Below are 22,474 nucleotides of genomic sequence, written 5' to 3'. Positions count from 1 at the left end.
CTCGTTGGAGGCATTGTCGAGGAGCTCCTTCACCTCCCTCGTCGTGTGAAGTTTCAGACTCTCCGGGTGAAAACCTGAGCTTTGGCTTTCGCTAGAGCGGGCATCGGCGGCGTCATCGTCGTCTCCTCCTTGGGGGCGATGTCTTGGAGGTCTGGTACTCCGCTAGGCAAGTTTTGGTTTGCTTTGCGTGGCAGCAGCTTCGCCGGCCAGGCGGGTGCGCGGTCTCGGGACCGGTGTGGACGTCGGAGCGGCGGCTTCGAAACATCTGTGTCTTTGAGTGTCGTCCCTTCTTGCGTGGGCTGAAGTGTCGTCGGCTCGTAGCGTGCGCGGCCTCGGGGCCGGTGTGTTGTGTTTTGGGTTGTTTTTCTGATTGTCGCCAGTGTGCGCGGTCTCGGGACCGGTGTGGACGTCGGAGCGGCGGCTCCGAGAGCTTTCTGTTTTGAGTGATGCCTCTTGCTTGGGTGAGAGTGTCGTCGGCTCGTTTGGTGCGCGGCCTCGGGGCCGGTGTGTGGAGTTTGGGTTGTACGGTTTTCGGCCAGTTTTCCTTATAAACTGACCAAATTTCCCTCTTCTTAATGAATAGGCAGTGCTCCTGCCGGTTGCTCAAAAAAAAAAAAGACGTACATGAATCGCATGCACATCAAATACGTAGGTAGAGGTGGTTTGAAGCCACGCCTCAACCTGGGCTCTCGTGTGCACGTTCACGTTTTTATCCGGCCAGAACTGCCCAAACGTGCGTAACTTTAACTTAAAGATACAATAGGTTACAAGTAGAGATAGATTCCTAGTCAGGTACGACAAACATAAATCCAACACATATATAATCTCCATATATACGTACAGATTCCCACACAGGGTGATTCCATCCCATCCGTCCGTGCAGCAAGGTGTCGCCATGTCGACCATGATCTCCAATCAACCGACGCCCCCCTACCATGCGCTGCCGAGCAGCAGCCAAACGACGTCGAAGACCACCAAACGGCGGCCCTCACCGGCGGAGGCATACCTCCATGACGACTGCGACAAAAGTCTTCCTGGTACGTACCGCGCAATTTTGCGTCTGTACTTATGTGTTCTACAGTTACTTAGAGTATGCTGATGTGAATGTGTACGTTCCTCAATTGCTCCACGCAGCGCGTCATTGTCTGTCTGACGATGTTCGTCTGGTTCTCCATCTCGGCCTCCGCGGTATGGTAAGATCGGCATGACGTCATGATCCACTTCGTTCTTATCAGACACTGGGACGGCGAGAAGAGGCAAGCGGACCTCGAAGCGTGCAGAACGATCACACCCGACGCAGGGCTACAGTCCATGGTACGTGCCTAGTTAACCAATAGACATATTTTATTTGCCTAGTTAATCAGGCTGGAATCATTCATTCGTGCATAATAATTGTTCTACGAATGCAGTTGATATTGATGTTGATGCTGGTCGTGACCGGGGTTGTGATCATCTCGTTGGCGGTCGTTGTCTTTGTCTTTCGCCCTGCTTGGCCTGACCTGGCCTTAATTGCTATGTCGGTCTCTTTTTCGACAGCGTTGATGTTTTGTTTGCTTAGATCTGAGGAAATTAGTCGGAACAAGGGGCCACCAGATGCCTCTAATCGAGTCTAGTATGCAAAGCCTTTCCTTGCTAGCTGCAATGATTTTGATGACTTATTTCGGTACGTGAACTTAGAAATTTGATATTTAACAACACCCCTTCTTATATAGGGTATGTTGCCGCCGTGCATCACATAGTCCATAAACACTAGAGAATGTTATTAAGTTCAGAATTTTGGCATGCATCTTATATGGAACTTCCAAGAACTTCCCAAATGTAACAAAGTTCCCATTTTGATTTGTATTCGATCATCACATTTCTTTAGCTTGTATGGCAATGTGTAACATGCAACAATATCCATGTGTGCTATTTCAATGTTTATGCGAATGCAAAATGATGAAGGCAATTCATAAAGCATCGGCATCGGAATCTTCGAGTAGTACAACTTGAGTCTACGTACGGTTGCATGTACCCGTCTCTAGACACGGGGGCTACTCTCATCGGAAGCGCTGGACGCGCACCCGATATCAAGCAGTTTTAACTTCAAAATAATGAAGAAGGATCAAGTCTTTTTGACAGCTATGGACATTTGGATGAAGGCAATTATAGTCCCTGCCCGAAACTTTACTTCGGCCAGTCACTCGGGGGCTACTGATGTGGATATTACCCTTCGGGTAACCAACGTTAGACAACCTCCTCCGGCCCAACTAGGGGCCCATGAAGATTGCCGAACAACCAAGGTGGACCTATACGTCGGTTCTGGCGAAAGAGACTTACCCGAAGAAGGATTCTTGATGAACAAGGCAAGAAGGCGATGTACAAGGAATGATTAGAATAGATTTATTCGTAACCTAGTCGAGTCCGGACAGAACTCTCGGGACCTGGCCTGCTATATAAAGGCCAGGAGAGGGTCTGCCGATACAACACTTCAACACGTAGATTCACCGCAAGCCAAGAGCTAGAACCCTAGAACCTTAGCCTCTCAACGAGACAACCATCACAACCTATCGGCTGCCCCATTGTAACCCAATATATTCGATAATCAAGATCAGACAAGCATGGAGTAAGGGTTTTACCTCATCGAGGGCCCCGAACCTGTAAAATCTCTCTTCCCATTTGTTTGGTATTCGATGACTCGTGTCAGCCTGCAGGATTCCGTCAATCATAAGCCCATCATGGTGTGCATTGCCGGGGAGCACCCTTGACAGAAATATTCCGGGAAATCCACCAAGGAGAATACGGGCACCATGCCTCATTAAGAGCCCTGGTGGCAAAAGCTTTCCGGCATGGGTTCTATCACTATTAGCAAAAATCTCATCTGTGGCGCACCTAAAACCATATTATGTGGTGCATGGGCTGGTGCGCCACAGAATTCTCGCCACAAAAATAAGAATTCGGTGGTGCACCTGCCCATGCGCCACAAAAAGTCTTATTTATGTGGCGCACCAGGCAAGGTGCGCCACAGAAAGAGAGTCTTATTTATGTGGCGCACCGGTGGTGGTGCTCCACATAATTTTTTTTGAATTTCAAAAACAAAATGGCGGCCAGATCTAGATCTAGGGCCGCCGATTTTTTTTTTGAAATTTAGCCGGAAGGTCGCCGAAGGTGGGTGGGTGGGTGGGGTGGGTGGGGTGGGAGGTCGGACGGAGGAGGTGGTGGTGGTTGGGGTGGAGGAGGAGGAGGTGGTGGTGGTGGAGGAGGAGGTGGTGGTGGAGGTGGTGGTGGTGGAGGGGGAGGAGGTGGTGGTGGTCACCGGAGGAGGAGGAGGACGAGAAGGTGGTGGTGGTGGTCGCCGGAGGAGGACGTGGTCGCCGAAGTAGGAAGAGGTTGTTAGGTGTGGGTGGAGGAGGGGGAGGGAGAAGAAGGGAGGAGAAAGAAGAGAAGGGAGAAAAAGGGAGAAGGAGGAGAAGTGAGGAGAAGAAGTGGAGGATAAGAGAAGGAGAATGGCACCTCCGAAATTCAAAATTTGGCTCAAAACTTCTGTGGCGCATGGGCACATGGTGCGCAACAGATTTTTTTTCTTCGAATTTTCTATTTTTGCAGCAAAAAATCTTGACTTTGCCATATCTTTTTAATCTTTTAGAATTTTTAGAATCTAAAAATTGTCTAACCAGGCAAGCCCAGGTGATTATGCAACACAATTTTGCAAAAAAGTCAAAATTTATGTTTGTTAATTTTCAGTGGTACTAGATGACATAATACATGGGCACCTCGAAGGATTTTCTTTTTTGAAATTTCTATCTATTTATTTTATATTTTACAGAGCTAAAAATGGAGATCCACGGGGATGGTGGGGGGTGGTGGAGTTGCGTGGGGAGCAAAAAAATATTTTATTGCGCATGGACCTTATGTGCACCACAGAAATGTGTATTTTATGTGGCACACCATCTCATGTACGCCACCGAAAGTCTTATTTCTGTGGCGCACCCATGCTGGTGCGCCACAGAATGTCTTAATTCTGTGGTGCACGTGGTCCTGTGCGCCATAGATAGAGTGAAACCAATGATTGGGGGTGAGGCCCCACCTTATTTATGTGGCGCATATGAGGAAGGTGCGCCACAAAAGTACGCTATTTCAGTGACGCACATTGTCTGGTGCGCCACAGAAATAAATTATGTGGCCCACGCAAAACTGGTGCGCCACATAATAACATCCCACCTATAGCTAGTTTCCTACTAGTGTATTGGCCCACTGGGTAGGAACATTCGGAGGATATGATGTGGAAGTGCAACGGGTGTTAGAGATACATCAAGCAAACTCACACTCCGGCCTCTGGCTTAAAGACAATCCCAATAACTTGGCCATTTGTAGTATGGTGCTTGGATATGGTTCGAACTTTGCGGCCGGCACGGGGAAACATGACCCATATGTTGGTCATGGTGGATAAGTTTACCAAGTGGGTGGAAGTTAAGCCAATCCAGAAGTGTGATAGACACACAGCTGTTAAGTTCATGAAGGACATCATCCTGTGGTATGGATACCCGCACAGCATCATCACGGAAAATGGTACAAACTTTGTTTGTCAGAGAATTCGCTCGGTTCTGCGAGGACAAAAACATCGGCTTGACATTGCATCAGTCGCTCACCCCAAAGAAATGGACAAGTGGAAAGGACAAACGCCCTGGTGCTGTCCGGAATAATACCACGGCTCATTGAGTCTCTAGAGAAAACTCCGGAATGTTGGCTTGATGAATTACCATCTGTGTTGTGGAGTCTCAGAACCACGCCAAACCGATCAACTAGATACACACCATTTTTTCATGGTATGCGGAGCATAAGCGGCCATTCCAACCGACATAATCCATGACTCACCACGAGTGTGCAACTATATACAAATGATGCGGTCAAAGAGCCCCGAGAAAACGATGTCGATCTACTCGAAGAAGCAAGAGAATTGGCGCTCGCCAGATCAGCTATTTACCAGCGAAACCTGCGACGCTATCACATCCGGAAGGTGAATCCTCGGCTACTCCGGGAAGGAGACCTCGTACTCCGTCTGGCGCACTGCATGACAACATAAGCTAGCACCCCCATGGGAGGGACCATTCATAGTGAGAAAAGCTATGCACAATGTTGCTTATTATATTTATAGATGCACAGGAAAAGAAGAAGGATGTAGCAGATAAGTCGGGTGAGGAAACCAAACGCCCATGGAATGTAGCTCTACTCCGTCATTTCTATTCCTGAAGAGATGATGTAAGGTGTTCTTACATCCTTTCAATATTCGTTATGAATTAAAATGACGGCATCCCGGATGAAACTCGGGGCTGCCTTTATCGTATTTGCATGTTGTATGTTTATTTTTTTTGTCTATGTGGGTTGGCTTGTTTAAAATTTTATATACCGGCTTAGTAGTGTGTTTAAACCGAAGGTGGATCTTCGACTTAGCTGATGTCCGCAACCCGGCTTCATGGCAAGCAAGAAAATCCAAAGGAGCTTGAACACATGAAAAACGAATAAGGGAACGAAAAACTACCGATCCAGAATAAAGTCTAACTAACCCGGTTATACCGGTTTTTCATTAAATTTTCGGCTTACTCGAATTTTTCTCTCTAAGTTCAAAAATTTTATGATTAGCAAAAGGGCTTTGAAACTCTTACGTCGAACGCCTAAAATGGTAGATGATACGTCTCCAACGTATCTATAATTTCTGATGTTCCATGCTAGTTTTATGACAATACCTACATGTTTTGTTCACACTTTATATTATTTTTATGCATTTTCTGGAACTAACCTACTAACAAGATGCCGAAGTGCCAGTTCCTGTTTTCTACTGTTTTTGGTTCCAGAAATCTTACACAGGAAATATTCTCGGAATTGGACGAAACAAAAGCCATACCTCTTATTTTGCCGAGACGGACACAGGGAGACGGAGAGGGGCCAGAGGGGGGCCCATGGGGGCCCACCCCACATGGCGGCGCGGCCAAGGGGGGGCGCCCCCTATGGTGTGGGCCCCTCGGGACCCCTCCGAGGCCGCCCTTCCGCCTATATATCCTCTCCGTCGCGAAAACCCTAAACCATCAAGCCACGATACGGGAAAAGTTACGCAGCCGCCGCCATCGCGAAGCCAAGTTCGGGGGACAGAAGTCGCTGTTCCGGCACGCCGCCGGGACGGGGAATTGCCCCCGGAGTCATCTCCATCGACACCACTGCCATCTTCATCGTCGTTGCTGTCTCCCATGATGAGGAGGGAGTAGTTTTCCCCGAGGCTGAGGGCTCTACCGGTAGCTATGTGGTTCATCTCTCTCTCCCATGGTGTGATCTTTATGTGATCATGAGCTTTGTATCACTATTAATCTATGTGCTACTCTAGTGATGTTATTAAAGTAGTCTATTCCTCCTCCATGATGTAAAGGTGACAGTGTGTGCATCATGTAGTACTTGGCGTAGGTTATGATTGTAATCTCTTGTAGATTATGAAGTTAACTATTACTATGATAGTATTGATGTGATCTATTCCCCCTTTCATAGCTATTGGTGACAGTGTGTATGCTATGTTAGTACTCGGTCTAAATTGCAACGGTCTATTATGCACTCTAGAGGTTACTTTAATATGAACTCCGGATGTTGTGGAGCTTTTTACTCCGGCTTGAGGGAGCTCTTGTAGCCCTACACAATGAATGGTGTTTGTTATCCAACAAGAGAGTGTTTGAAAGTAGCACAAGTGAGGAGAAGTTATTTATTTATTACGTGATCATTGTTGAGAGTGTCCACTAGTGAAAGTACGATCCCTAGGCCTTGTTTCTAAGCATTGAAACACCGTTTCCAACAAGTTCTGTTACATGTTTGCTTGCTGCCATATTTATTTCAGATTGTTATTACCACTCATATTCATCCATATTACTTGTATTTCACTATCTCTTCGCCGAACTAATGCACCTATACATCTGACAAGTGTATTAGGTGTGTTGGGGACACAAGAGACTTCTTGTATCTTAATTGTAGGGTTGCTTGAGAGGAATATCTTTGACCTCTACCTCCCTGAGCTCTGATAATATTTTATCTCCCATATGCGATAACTCTAACGATGCTTGTGATATTTTAAATCCACCTAATGAAAATATCACTTTCAAGATACCTATGAAAATTATTGAACTTGTTGTGGATAACCGCTATGAAGGGGATGGAATTGTCCATCCTGGAGATCATTTACTATTTTTACATGAATTATGCGGTTTATTCAAGTGTGCAGGTATTTCTATGGATGAAGTTAGGAAGAAATATTCTCTATGTCGCTGTCTGGTAAAGCGGCGCATTAGTATAAATTGCTGAAGGATGGGCATTCTCTTGATTGGAAGGATATTGTGTCTCTATTTTATTCTAAATTCTATCCTCCAAGTGAAATTCACAAAGACCGAAACCGCATATATAATTTCTGGCCTCATGATGGAGAGAGTATTGCCCAAGCATGGGAGAGATTGAAGTCTTTAATGCTCAAATGCCCCATTCATGAGCTTCCTGCTAATATCATAATTGATAATTTCTATGCAAGACTTTCTTTTCAAGATAAAACCTTGCTGGATACTGCTTGTTCTGGATCATTCACACGCAACAAATAAGAGTTTAAATGAGACCTTCTTGATCGGATTCAGGGGAATACTGAAAGATGGGAGAACGACAAAGGTAGCGAGTCAGGTATAAATTATGATTATGAATGCATTGAAACTTTTATGGATACTAATAAATTTCGAAATATGAGTGCTACTTATGGTCTGGACTCTCAAGTTGTTGCAAATTTTTATAAAGCTTTTTCCTCTCATTTTGAATTGCCTAGGAAGAATTTTGATAAGTATCATGAACCTTTTAAAGACAGTTGCATGAAGGATGAAACTGTTATTAATGATTGCAATGAACATGCTCAAACTTCTGAAAATGCTATTTCCTATAAGCATGTTAATTTTTGTGGAGTTCATAGACCTTGTGAAAAGAATAAAATTGAAGAAGAATATTGTATCCATCACAGGAATGAAAAAACTAGAAAGTGGTCTAAGGCTCTAGATGATCTTGGTGAAAATTTTTGTGCCCTCTATCCTTTTATCTGCGAACTTTGCCATAGAGTGGGTCATTTTAATTTTCAATGCTCCTCCAATGATAATTCGAACCTTATGAGTGCTGCAAATTTGTATTGTGATGATGAAATCACTCCTAATAAGCATGATGAACTTACTTTATTTTTGGGGTGTGAAGAGTTATTGAGAAAAACTTCTTTGGTGGATATGAGTGCTCTTGATATTAATAGTGTCCTGCATGGGTGTCTTTCTTATTGCATTGATAATTGCCACACAAATACTTACATACAAAATATTTTAGAAGATGACACTTTGCCAAAATATGATAGGACCGCTGTGTGTTTCAAACTTATTAATGAAAAGGAGGAATCCTCCCAAGTTTCTTCTATTGTTTCTGGAAATAAATCAGGTTATGTGAAGAAGCCTCCCTTCATGCCTCTTCCTCCTAAAGAAGGGAACGAGGAGAAGGAAAAGAAGAAGAAGGGAACGAAGAAGAGGAAGAAGAGGGGGAATAAAAAGAAAGAGGTAACGGCATATCCCCGCGTGTATGAGATAACGATAGGTAACCGTAAGTATGTTGCTCCTAATGATTATTATGATAATAAATCTGAGTACAATGATCTTCCTATGCCCTTTACCAATATTAGTGATCATGATTTGGAAGAGCACACTACTTTTGATATTGAAGATCTCTGGGACACTAATTCTGAAAATGATGATGTTAATAATTGCCATAGTATTAGTACTATCCATGTTTCTTTCCATAATGATATAGAAAGTTCTAAGCTTGGGGAAGCTGGTTTTGATGAGCATGATATTTTTAGTCCCCCAAGCATGGAGGAGAAAATTTACTTTGGTGATACTTTACCTCCTATATATGATGATTACAATGATGACTATCATATTTTCGGGCCACCTACTATTGAGGAGAATATTAATTATGATTACAATATGCCTCCTATATATGATGATTACGGTGATGAGAATAATGATAGCTATTTTATTGAATTTACTCCCACTACAATTAATAGTAATGACTATGCTTATGTGGAGAGTAATAATTTTATGCATGTAGCTCATGACAAGAATGTTTCATGTGAAAGTTATATTGTTGAGTTTGTTCATGATGCTACTGAAAGTTATTATGAGAGAGGAAAACATGGTTATATGCATCTTAATAATATTAAGTTTCCCCTCTTTATGTTGAGAATCTTGAAGTTACTCGTGTTTTATCTTCCTATGCTTGTCACTTTGTTCTTCACTATCTCTTCGCCGAACTAGTGCACCTATACATCTGACAAGTGTATTAGGTGTGTTGGGGACACAAGAGACTTCTTGTATCTTAATTGCAGTGTTGCTTGAGAGTAATATCTTTGATCTCTACCTCCCTGAGTTCGATAAACCTTGGGTGATCCACTTAAGGGAAACTTGCTGCTGTTCTACAAACCTCTGCTCTTGGAGGCCCAACACTGAATAGAAGCGTGAGTAGACATCAGTAGACATAGTCAAAGTCAAAGAACTAAGCACACATGAAGTTAAACTCAGGGACTAAGCCCGGAGTATCTGATAATTAAAATGTCTCAAACGGCATAGTTTAAAGTAGCAACGAACCTAAAGGACTTAAGTATATATTACATCGCCAACCCTGCATTCCTGACATTTAACGAATTAGTTTTTGAGATGTAGCAGATAAGTTGATCTTCAAACTGAACCAACATCTGGATTACCGGATGAAGAGCTTCCTCGGGCCTGGCTCTAGGAAGCCGGATCTTCAGGTGCGGCTCCAACCGGCTTTGAAGGAGGACCTTCGACAACAATGTCTTCGTCCACTGCATCCTCGCTATCGCCGGGTGGGCTGCCCTCGAAGCCGCTTTTTTTATCCTCTCTCTCTCTTCATCTTCGACATCCGGCGGGGCTGGAATGAACTTGCTGACTGGAGCGTAGTGGGCGAACTGGTAGGATCGCCTCTAGCGCTTCTCTTCAAGTACCAGATCAGTTGTGGTGGGAGCGCCAAGCCGGAGAGTGGCCAGCGCATCAAGATCGACACCCTTGTACCAGGAGCAGACGAATTTGAGTGCGGTGTCTGCCTCAGAACACGCAGCTGAGCGCCGCCATTCAGTAAGCCGGAGACCAATCTCCATGAGACGGGAGGCAAGGATCTCGACACGGTCCGGAACCTTTTCGCCGGGCCAAAGATTGGCAAAGGCACGCATAGCGGCATTGGGCAGAAACTTCCCAACTTTATCCATGTAAGATACACGGGAAGAAAGAGCCATCAGGTGATCTTCAGTGGTCCAGCCACCAGCATCGCAAACCAGATCCCCGCTCCGGGTCTTATTGACAGCCTCAAGGGCTCGTACTTGGGACTCTTGGAAGGTTTCTGCGACAAGCAGATAATAGTTCCGGTATAGGCATAAGCCGGCATGAGGATAAGAAAACAAAAAGAGATGGAGAAGCTTACTCCGGACTTGCTCATCCAGCTCAGCGATGATCTTGGACTGGGTCACCTGGACTTCTTGAAGGGCATCGTTGCGACTTTTCTCCAAGTCATGGAGATCCTTTTCAGCTTGGAGCTCCTCATGAAGCCGGTCTTGCACCTCTGTCATCTCGCGGGTATGAAGCTCATCAAGCTCTTTCCGGGCATGGTCCAGCTCGTATTGTAAAATTCTTATTTTTTCCTGAAATTCTAAAGTTCAGAAAGTATTTATCTGTTCTAGGCCATAAACATGTTACATAGACACTACCAAAAATTGGTAACGACCGTGTGCCCCCTCCAATTCCAAATTAAGTGTCGCAGCTTTTTCCTAGGTTTGCTCGTTTAAAAATGGTCACTTAATTTGGTGCAGAGAAAATACAGATCATGGCGTGCAAGTGGGGCTTTTTTATATATTGTTTCTTTTGCTTTGTGTTACCTTCGGTAACTTATGTTTTTTTCCTTCTTAATTATCGACCAAGAATAAATAATCTGTTTCAAACATGAGTTGTTTTCATCCAGTGGCCCGGGAAGAAAAAAAAAAGACAAGCTTTAGTGCCATGAGCAACTAAAATACTCGTTGCCCAGTTCTAATTTAGCAACCATCTCGTGCTTAGTTTCTAATATTTTTAATTTGTTTTTTTAGATAAAAGGAGCACATGACATGAGATGAAAAGTGAACTTCCGTTTTTTATGTTTATATTCTACCTCTAAAGATATATTTGTACAGCCTTTTCACATTAGAATTTAATCACACTATCTATATTAGGGCTGCATGGTAATTACTCAATATAGATTAGGATTAGCCGTTACGAGAGGCTTAATTATGTACTGGTAGTCAAATTACACACGGGAGCGGTAGGCTATTCCCTACTACTGCTTTCATCAAATTCATGTTTCAGCACAAAACTAGAGACAAGAGATAAGTATGTTTAGTTAGATGCACATTGACGGAACAAAATAACTGATCTCATGTTGCATCGGCCTAAACAATTGAAATATCTCACACGGATATTGGATGATACACATTACGGTACAAGCTGGAAAAAATGTGATGATCGATGGAATACAAATCGAAAGTGGATTTTTTTTTTTTTGCATTTGGAAGTTCTTTAAAGTTCCATATAAGATACTTGCCAAAATACTCAACTTACTGAAACCAGATATTCTCTAGGGTTTCTTGACTATGTGATGCATGATAAGATACCCTCTGCAACAAGGGAGCTTTCGTACATGTCTGATTTTCTAAGTTTATTCACCCAAATGAAACATCAAAATCGTTGCAACTACCAACGGAAGGCGAGCTTTGCATACTAGACTTGATTCTAGGCCTCTTCAAAATTATCTCTTGGCCCCTTCTTCCGACTACTTTCCTCCGATCCAAGCTAAAAAAACATCCCTGCCACCGATGAGGAGACCATGATAGCAATGAAGACCAAGTCAGGCCAATCAGGATGAAAGACAGAGAGGGCAACCTCCAAGGAGATTATTACAATCCCGGTGGCGCAACCAACACCAGCATCGATGCCAACTGCATTCAAAGAACAAGTATGCACGAATTAATGACATGCTTGATTAACTAGCGAAGCAGAATATGTTTATTGGTTAATCATGAGGGCTCCATGGAATATAACCCTGTAACGGGTGTGCTGATCCTTTTGCATGCCTCGAGTTCCGCTTGTTTCATCTCATCCTCCCACTGTCTGAAATGGACTAGGTGGATCATGGCCATGGCGTAGAGGAACGCAATGGCGGTGATGATCACATCGTGCCCATCCTGCCATACCCTAGAGGCAGAGATGGCGAAGCAGGCAAACATTATCAAACAGACCATTACATGTTGCATATGCACAACACATGGAAATTTGCATTACGTGCTGGGATGGAGAGAAGAGGCAAGCGGAGCTCGAAGCGTGCGAAAGGATCAGCACACTCGGCGCAGGGCTAAAGTCCATGGTACGTACCTGGTTGAACAATAGGCATGTTTTGTTTGGCTATCATTCATTCATGCATAATATTTGTTCTACAAATGCAGTTGACATCGATGTTGATGCTGGTCAAGACCGGGGTTGTGATAATCTCCTTGGCGGTCGCCCTATTCATCTTTCATCATGCTTCGGGCGACATGATCATTATTGCTATGATGGTCTCATTTTCGACGGTGTTGATTTTTCGTTTGCTTGGATCTGAGGAAATTAGTCGGAAGAAGGACATATAGATACCTCCAATCGAGTCTAGCATACAAATTCTTTCTTCGGTAGTTACAATGATTTCAATGTTTTACTTGGGTACATAAACTTAAAAAATTAGACATGTATGCACACCCCATGTTAATTACACAGGGGATGTTGTCATCCACCGCGTAGTCTAGAAACCATAGAGAATGCCTTTAATTTGAGTATTTTTGTATGCATCTTATATGCAACTTCCAAGAACTTCCCAACGCAACAAACTTCATGTTTTTATCTGTATTTGATCATCACATTTTTTCTAGCTTCTACGGTAATGACTATCATGCAATATCGATCAATGTGGGAAGGCTAAATGTTTAGTCCAATATCGTGGGAAAAATGTGGGACCCACCAGTCTTAATCTAACCTCACACTTTCTTAAAAAACGTCGCACCACAGCGTTAAGCCCGTTTAATCACTTGTGTCGCATCTAGGCTATTTAGGAACTGAGAATCGCTGCACGAGAGGGATTGCTACGAACGATGTCATGTTTTGTCTAATACCACCAAAAAGCGTCCCACATTAGCTATTCGCCCGGTGAGAAACACACCTAAGAAAAAATGAATCCGTAAATATCTTTAGAAGCCCCTTGGCCCCTCCACATTTTGTGATTTATTATACAACAATACCATTATTGTGCCAATAAGTTAATACTGAGGCGTTTTTTTTCGATGGTTGATTCTTGTATCAATCCTTGATGATGCATGATTTGTAAACAATACTACTCCGAACCTTTTTTTTAATAAAGGGATGTGTGCATTGTAACATCCCAAATTTCAATAAAAGAAAATTAGAAGAATTCCAGAGAGCAAATATTCAAACCAACAAAAACTTTTCTTTTTGCATATAGTATCATGTCCAGGACTTGTGCATTTGAGTGATATGCCATGATGAGTGGTAAGATGTGTTTGTGCTATGCTCTAAAACCCTAAGTTTATCATGAGAAGATCACCAAATAAATAAAGCAAAAAGAGAAAGAAAGCAAATAAAAGAAAAACCCTAAAACCCTCACATATGCCTTATGGCATTTTATTAAATTTTAACCCTAGACCAATTTGGTCTTCACCATTAGTTGAATAATGTTACTAAACACTTATTACCACTTTTGGAATCAAAGAATAATAAATCAAATAGATTTTTAATGCAAATCTTGCTCACATAGAATAATGGTCAAATCTGCCCATTATAATCTGGTCACCACTTTGGGCCCTCATATCTCAATATTTTCAAACTAAACTTTCTCAACCCTTTGCATGTCATCCAAGACAACATCAAGGTGAACACTTTTTGTCAAGACCACCATGCCAAATTATGTTTAGATCAATAGCTATGCTCCTCCAAAGTTGCAACATTTTATTAAGATCAACAATCTCACACTTAGCATTCAACTATTGCAAATAGTGATCTACCCTACCTAAAACTACACCCAACCTACTCTACATGTTCCCCTGCCCCCTCACTGCCTCACCCCTGCATGGAAACCCTAGGAGGAGAGGCATGGCAAGCATGGCATGGCCATGCCGGCCACATGCCGGCCATGCCGAGCACCCCCTCCTCTCCTTCACCCTCCTTCCTGGCCCTGGCGCCCTGGCTCGCCACCACACTCTCCTGCGACGCCCTAGCACCGCCACAGCCACGGCCGACGACGACAGCCGCCGGCAATCGCGCGCCCAGATCGGCACGGCCATGCCGTGGACGTCGCACAGTGACGCGCGGGCACGCCCTGGACACGCGCCGCGACGCCACCACACGCATGCCCTGGACCCCCTGTGAGCGAGTCGAGCATCAGCACGCCACCACGACGCCGCCCGACACGCTCACACACGCTGCCCTGGACCGCCGCCGCCGGAGACGACGACCAGATCCCGTGAACGCCGCCGCAGACATGGAAGCAATGCGTCGCCACCAGACCACCCCCGACCCTGCTGTCGCCACCAGGAGCACCGCCTTGACGTCCTGAACAGCGCCGCGTCGTCGCCCAGCCCGTTAGCCCGCCGGAGCAGCCGCGCGCATGTCACCACCTCCACTGCCCCGCAGCACCCACGCCCTCTATAAATACGGCGTTCCCTGGACGCCATTGAGCACATCGCCACCTTCTCCTTTCATCCCTGCTTCTCAACGCCACACTAGCCACCTCAACCGTCGCCGGAGCAAGCTCAATTGAGCGATCGGAGCCGCGGAAGCCCTGGTGCAATCGCCGACGATCCCGACCTCCCCGAGCGACGCCACCGCTACCGGCCGACGCGCCGTCGTCTACAACCTCGTCAAGCACACTGCCCACCGCCGCTGGAGCCACGGTGAGCTCTCCGACCCCCTAGGCTCGCCGGAGAAGCCACAGCATCTCGTCGACGACGACGATGCTCGTGAGCCGTCCGATGCGGATCTAATCCTACGCCCCACGTTAGCCAGTACCGTTTTGGCGTGCCACCGCCGCTGACCAGTGGAGCCCACCTGCCAGGCAGCCCACGCGTGCGTGGACGCGTGGTGGGCTGGCTTGGGCTGTTTTAATTCATTTTGGCCCGTTAGGATTTTCCCGCCGGCCCTTTTATTCAAATTTAATTTAAATGATTTAGTTTGAATTCCCCACTGGACCCAACTTTGAAATTGCATAGAATTTGTTTGGCTTGGCAAAATTTAACAAACTTTATATGGTTGGAAAGCTAGTAAAAATATCTACAATATGCCACTGGTCTCATGACCAGATTCGTTGTAAAATTAATTCGATAAAAATAACAAGGCAGGGACTTTTCCCTATTCAAATAATTATTAAAAATAAAATAAAATAGATATTAAGTTAATTCCAACTCTAATAGCTCACATGTGACTTACACTAATTGATTATGCAATAAAATGGTGTGGTCACTTTGCATGATCATGCCCTAGCTTAAGTAGGGGACAATATGGCTATTTTCTCTAAGTGATATTGTCCTAAAATATTATGCAAATCATATGAGGTGTTATACTTCATTTAAATCTTGTCCCAAATAAGTTCATGTGATGTTTGGACCCCTGGACCAAACTCTCTTATATGAATTACTTGGAGATTTAAATCACTTGTAGTATTATTAAATGGTATGAGGTAGTTTACCTCATTTAAATTGTTTTCTCAATTGATGATCATGAATGGTGGACTCAGGTCAATAGCAAATTCATGAATGATTATTGAGAAATTAAATCTTAAGAAGATTTCAACAAGAGGAAATTATTCCTCAAGAACTTTTATGGAAACTATCATTTACATATGTAATGAGAGGAAATTATTTTTCCTCAAACAGCACAACCAATGCACCCTAATTAGATTACTTGTGTGCATAGAATAGTTTGTGTGATTATATGTGTTGTTTGGAATAGCCATTGAACTAGTGAGTGATTATACCTCGTATTCCAATTTAGACGCTAGTACCGGAGAATACCCGGAAGAGGAAGGTTGCTACCCAGAAGAGGAGGAGGAACAGTTTGAGAACTACCAAGGCAAGCTAATATTCTTGCAAGTGCAAAGTCCTACCAAGGACAAGGCACTCTCATCTGTTCTTATGAAGCATAAGCCTATCCCAAGTTTTATTACAAGTTTTATTTGCAAGCTTTATTGCTTTGGGTTATCAAAGTACTTTTTGATTCATGATTCAATGGGGTTAATGTTAGATTAGTACAAGAGAAGCAAAGCAATATACTTAGCACCCCTCATATCTAGATGCTAGTGCTAAATTAAAAATGACTACTCTAGATGGGAACATGTGTGGTGAAATAATGATGATGATGAAATTTATGAAATGACTTTTGAAGGTGAATATGACCAAGAGACGATAGTGATTTTTGATATAAACTAATATTGGTTTGGATGCGATACCTTTCCAATTCATAAGTACCCCCACAATACCTGATTATGGGTAAGGGCTTAACTAGAAGTTTATGTACCTTAGTATGGGTTCCCTCTAAACACACATCATAGGGGTTATGCCGAGGCTGCCTCCGTTTTTGATGAATGATGTGAATTGAAGGTGAATTGTACGGCCAAGCCCTGTGCAGTTCCCAGGATGACAGTTGGTTATCACTGGGAGGTCAAGCTCATGGGGAGAGGTGCTCATACTAGAGTTTGTAAATGAAAGGTTATGGTTGATGATCGCGTACTGTGTTACGATGATTCGGGGTTATCCCGACGGATGAAATCAAATGTTGTGGCACAAGTGTGCAACCTCTGCAGAGGGTAAACCTATTCGAATAGCCGTGTCCACGGTTACGGACAGTTGAAAAGGCCATACAGTTTCCAGTGTTAGAATTTTGAAAATGTGATGATGAATGGTGACTTGGGTTTTGAATCACAACAAGGTTGTGGGAATGACACTAATGTTCCCACTTGAGTTAGTTAGCACCTGAATAACTATTGAGTAAATACTTGCAACTTAAAATTGGCTTTATGCAAAGAAACTAGAGCTTAGCACCCCCTTTACTAGAAATGCTAGCACTTACACTAGTATTAGTTTGCGAGTACTTAAAGTACTCACGGCTGTGTCCCTGGCTATTCAAATGGCCAGACTATGAAGAGGAGCAGCAGTACGAGGAGGAAGAGTAGCAGGACGTCTACCACAACTAGGAGTCTACTGACGTCAAGCGTTGGCCTGTGGACTATAGAGTCCTTGTATCTTACGCTTCCGCTATGAACTTGTGTTTGTTCGTTGACCAGTTCGTTGATCAATAGATCAACTATTTATGTAATATGGATCATGTGATTCCAAGTTGTAAGACTTTATGGTTTGTAATGAATGATGATCGTGATACTTAACTATTATGCCTCGCAACAACAATATCCTGGGATTGCGATGTATGACATAATAGGCATCCGGACTTAAAAATCCGGGTGTTGACAAGTTGGTATCAGAGCCATTGTTTGACCTTAGGAGACCCTAGTTTAGAATGGACGTTCTGAAAACCCTAATTTATAAAACAAATGAAGTAAATATTTATGAAAAACTTACTCATGTTCTTATCTTCAAGAAGAACTTTTCAAAAATGATGAGTCATGCACCTCCTTTTAAATCCATCTAAAAATTTGCCACCCTTGTTCACCTCTCTAACTTACTCATCCATTTCACTTTCAGATGGAGCCTTACGTCCAGACGGAGACCTACGAGCTGGGCAACGGAGGAAGTTTGGTGTTCGAGCGAGACCTGTTTCTGGTGTCTGAGAAGCTTGAACGCCCACCTCCCCAGTTCCACGGAGTCCGGATCCACAACACCCCCGAAGGGGAACAGCAAGTGGATGATCACCGCTGACTTGAAGGGAAGCCCGGAGCCTCCCATTTCTGAGAGGATCCTGTTCTCCTTCAAGGCATACAGCTGGGTGGACGGGCTGGCTCATGCCCTTCAGGAGGGACTTGCCCGGGTGTGCGGACAAAACATCGCCGCACTCCAGGGATCCCGCTTCGCCTACTTTGCGAGACACGACACCATGGGAGAGCCCATGGCACTCTCTTCGCACCCGGTGCTCAAGATTCATGTGGAGCATCTGGATTTTATGCTTCATGAGACCCGGAAGGACCTGGAGCAGGCGCGTGGTCACACCCACCGCGCCCAGATGGCTTTGGCTCACCATGCCGACGCCATTAGGATGCTCGCCAAGGACCGCAGGTCACTCCGCCTACAGCGCGCCAAGAAGGATGCCACTATCAACCGTCTTCGCGAGAAGATACGCACCTTGGAGATAACTGTCCGTACCCAGCAGGACCAGATCGAGGAGATGGAAGAAGATGGAGAAGACATCCAGGGAGGAGAAGACTTCCTGAGTGACGACAACGACTTTGAGGAAGATGAGTTCACTGATGAGGAGGACTACGAGTTCCTTGAGGCCGAAGAAGATGGGATCATCACCATCGATGTGGACGTTGATATTGAGGAGTAGTTGCACTAGATCACCTGTGTAGGAATGGCTTGTACCCCGTCCTTTGTATCGTAGCATGAAGGGTTCTTAAAACCCTGGGTATGAGTATGTATCCGGTCCCTTGTATCGTAGAAGGAGGAAAAGGGTTCTTAAAACCCTGGTTATGTTAGCATGTAATCTGTGATGCATGAATGTTGTGTGTTAGCATCAAATTTTTTTTACAAGTTTTAAAGGTTTTTCAGAAACTACCCAAACAAGACATAGAATTTTTCCCCCTTATCTCATAATCTGTCTACATGTTCAGATGACTCGCCCGAATCGCAATGCGAACCCAGATGCAATGATGCAACTGCTGCAGACCCTGATGACAGATAGGGAGACTGACCGAGCTGAACGCCAAGCCAACATAGAAGCCTTGCAGCAGCTGGCCAACAACAACTTTGGCCATGGCAACCATGATCACCCTGGGTCCAAACTCAAGAACTTCCAGAACACAAACTCCCCTGTTTTCAGTAAGACTGAAGAGCCTTTAGATGCAGACGACTGGCTGCAAACCATGGAAAACAACCTTGAGGTGGCTGGAGTAGAAGCCAATGAGAAAGTGCTGTTTGCTACGCACTACTTAGCCGGACCAGCTAGAGCCTGGTGGACTAGCACCCGTGCCATGAACGGAGGTCAAGTCATGACTTGGGCAGATTTCAAGCTCAAGTTCAGCAAGTACCATGTGCCCCCAGGCCTGATCAAGAAGATGAGGGATGAGTTCCGTGAACTCAAACAAGGCAGGATGACGGTGGTAGAATACCGCGACAGGTTACTACCCTGTCAAGGTACGCCCCCGACGAGACTGACACCACTGAGAAGAGGCAGGAGAGATTCCTAAACGGACTGCATGATGAGATGCAGACTGTCCTTGTCAACATACCCTTCGCCGACCTGGAAGCCCTAGTGGACTCTGCCATCCAGATGGAAGGCAAACTCAACCAAGCCAATGAGAACCGCAAACGCCGTATGATGCACCGCAGTGGGCCCAAGCAATGCCCCTAAGTATCGCCCCAGCTCAAGTGGAGGTTTCACTCCCGTAAACAACAGTAAACCTCTCGATGCAGTACTTCACGCCCGGGTTATCAAAACCGGAGTGGAGGAAACCCCAGGCCAGGAGGCCACCACAACAACAACCACAACTACCAGAACCACACCAACAACTTCAACCGCGCCCCAATGCGAGCCCCCAACACCAACAACAACACCAACACCGCCCCAAGGACTGGGAGCAACGCCATTCCCGTTGCGACCAAGGACAAGGCCACCATCACTTGCTATGAGTGTGGTGTAGTGGGGCACTACTCCAACGAGTGTCCCAAGAGACTCGCCAAGCTCGCAGGCAACACCGCCGCACCTGCTCAGCAGCAACGCCGTGTCTCCACCGGCAAAAAGTTCGCCCCCAACAACCCCAATAACCGCCGTGGCCGTCTATTCCACATGAATGCTGAAGAAGCCCAGGAAGCACCGGATGTTGTACTCGGGTATGTTTTCTCGTTAATTCAGTACTTGCCGAGTGTTGTTTGATTCCGGAGCATCTCATTCCTTTGTCACCGAAGATTTTGCATCCACCAAGAAAATTCAACCTATCGCCTTGAAACATGTTATGATAGTTCAAATTCCGGATCAACCACCAAAGCCAGAAAATTTTGCAAAAATGTACCCATCAAAATCCATGAAGTAGACTTCTATGCCAACCTGATTATTTTGGGAACCAAAGGTTTGGAAGTGGTACTAGGAATGGACTGGATGGCAAAACACCATGGATTGATAGACTGTGCCAAGAAAGCCATCACCATGACCAGCAGCACCGGTATCCTAGTAGAGCACATCTCCGAAAGATTACCCCGGAAATTTACCCGCAACCAAGGTATAGCCAAGCCAACTCGGATCAAATCGGGTCGTATGCCGATATCCCGATGTGTTTCCCGAAGGTCTACCCGGTATGCCCCCGGATCGGGATATCGAGTTTATCATTGAGTTAATCCCTGGAACAGGACCTATAGCCCGCAGAGCCTATAGCATGAACCCCGCGTAACTTGTGGAGCTGAAGAAACAACTCGGATGAACTTTTAGCCAAGGGTTCGATCCGACCAAGTGCGTCGCCTTGGAGATCCCCGCTTTATTTGTGGACAAGAAAGACGGTGCTGGCTATTTATGTACGGACTATCGTAAGCTTAACGATGTCACCATCAAAAACAAATACCCCTTGCCAAAGTTAGAAGACCTATTTGATCAGTTGACCGGTGCCACTGTGTTCTCTAAGATTGATCTTAGGACTGGCTATCATCAGCTAAAGATCCGTGCCTCAGATATCCCCAAAACTGCTTTAACCACCAGATATGGGTTGTATGAGTACAATGTCATGTCGTTTGGATTAACTAATGCCCCAGACCTACTTCATGAACCTCATGAATAAGATTTTCATGAACTTCTTGGATAAGTTTGTCGTTGTTTTCATCGATGACATTCTCATCTATTCCAAAACCGAAGAGGAGCACGAGCAACACCCGGAAGCTGTCCTAGATACCCCGCGGAACATCAGCTGTACGCTAAGTTTAGCAAATGTGAGTTTTGGCCGAAAGAAGTCGGATTCTCGGGACATATCTTGTCTGCAGGAGGTATTGCCGTAGATCCCGCCAAGATCAAAACAGTGAAAGAATGGATAGCCCCAACCACTCAAACTGATGTCCATGCCTTTGTCGGATTGGCTGGATACTACCGTAGGTTTGTTGAAGGATTTTCCAGTATAGCCCGACCAATGACTCAACTGTTGAAGAAGGATAAGAGGTTTGAATGGATGGAGAAGTGTGAGGAAAGTTTCCAGACACTGAAAACCGGATCGACCACGTCCCCAATCCTAATCATGCCGGATATCACCAAACACTTTGATGTCTATCGTGATGCGTCCAAGATTGGTCTTGGATGTGTGTTGATGCAGGAAGGCAAAGTGATATCATACCTGTCCCGCGCAACTAAAGCAAGCATGAACATAACTATTCAACCCACGACCTCGAACTTGCAGCTGTAGTCCTAGCCTTGAAAGTGTGGCGTCATTACCTCATGGGTAATCGATGCGAGATCTATTCTCGATCACAAGAGCCCGAAATACATTTTCACCCAGTAAAGAACTAAACATGAGGCAGAGGAGATGGTTAGAGTTGATCAAGGATTATGATATGGAAATCCATTACCACCCCGGCAAAGCCAATGTAGTGGCAAGATGCCCCGAGTAGACCGCCGTGTCGCTTAAACTCCATGATAGCATCCGAACAACCTAGCCTACACCAAGAGTTTGAGCAAGCTTCGTAATGGAATTAGTCGATGAAGGATTCCTAGCCAAGCATAGAACTTCAGCCCACCCCGATTGGACGCATCAAGGAAGCCCGTAAGGGAAATGCCGACATTGACGGAATCAAGAACCAGAGATCCGCAGGGAAAGCACCGAGATTCACTATAGATGAAGAGGGAGTTCTTTGGTACAAAGAGCGCCCGTGCGTACCATCGGACTCGCAGTTGAAGCAAGTCATTCCGCAAGAAGCCCATGATACCCTTTATTCTATCCACCGCGGTGGTACCAAGATGTACCAGGATTTGAAGGAACAATCCTGGTGGCATGGAATGAAGAGAGAAATTGGAAGCTACATTGCCAAGTGTGACATCCGTCGGCCGAGTCAAGGCGTGAACATCGCCGACCCGCAGGATCGCCGCAACCCTTGCAAATTCCGGAATGGAAGTGGGACTCGTAGGGAATGGACTTTATCACAGGATCTGCCCAAATCCAGCAGAGGAAATGATTCCATCCG

At 45.1% G+C, this 22,474-nt stretch overlaps 1 protein-coding gene across 1 annotated transcript in view; it reads left to right on the top strand.

The window, feature by feature from the left end:
* Positions 1-18,011: 18,011 nt before the first annotated feature.
* LOC124665097 (L-type lectin-domain containing receptor kinase IX.1-like) overlaps positions 18,012-22,474 on the top strand; it is a 14,901-nt gene continuing 10,438 nt past the window's right edge. Inside the window, exons 1-2 of the mRNA XM_047202500.1 lie at positions 18,012-18,458; positions 18,934-19,235. Coding sequence (XP_047058456.1) covers positions 18,012-18,458; positions 18,934-19,235 — 749 coding nt within the window. The remainder of the gene's footprint in view (positions 18,459-18,933; positions 19,236-22,474) is intronic.

The sequence above is a fragment of the Lolium rigidum genome, chromosome 1 (assembly GCF_022539505.1).
Source record: "Lolium rigidum isolate FL_2022 chromosome 1, APGP_CSIRO_Lrig_0.1, whole genome shotgun sequence".
Classification (NCBI taxonomy): Eukaryota; Viridiplantae; Streptophyta; class Magnoliopsida; order Poales; family Poaceae; genus Lolium; species Lolium rigidum.
The sequence above is the reverse complement of the archived record's forward strand: the minus strand, read 5'-3'. Positions and strand labels throughout refer to the sequence as shown.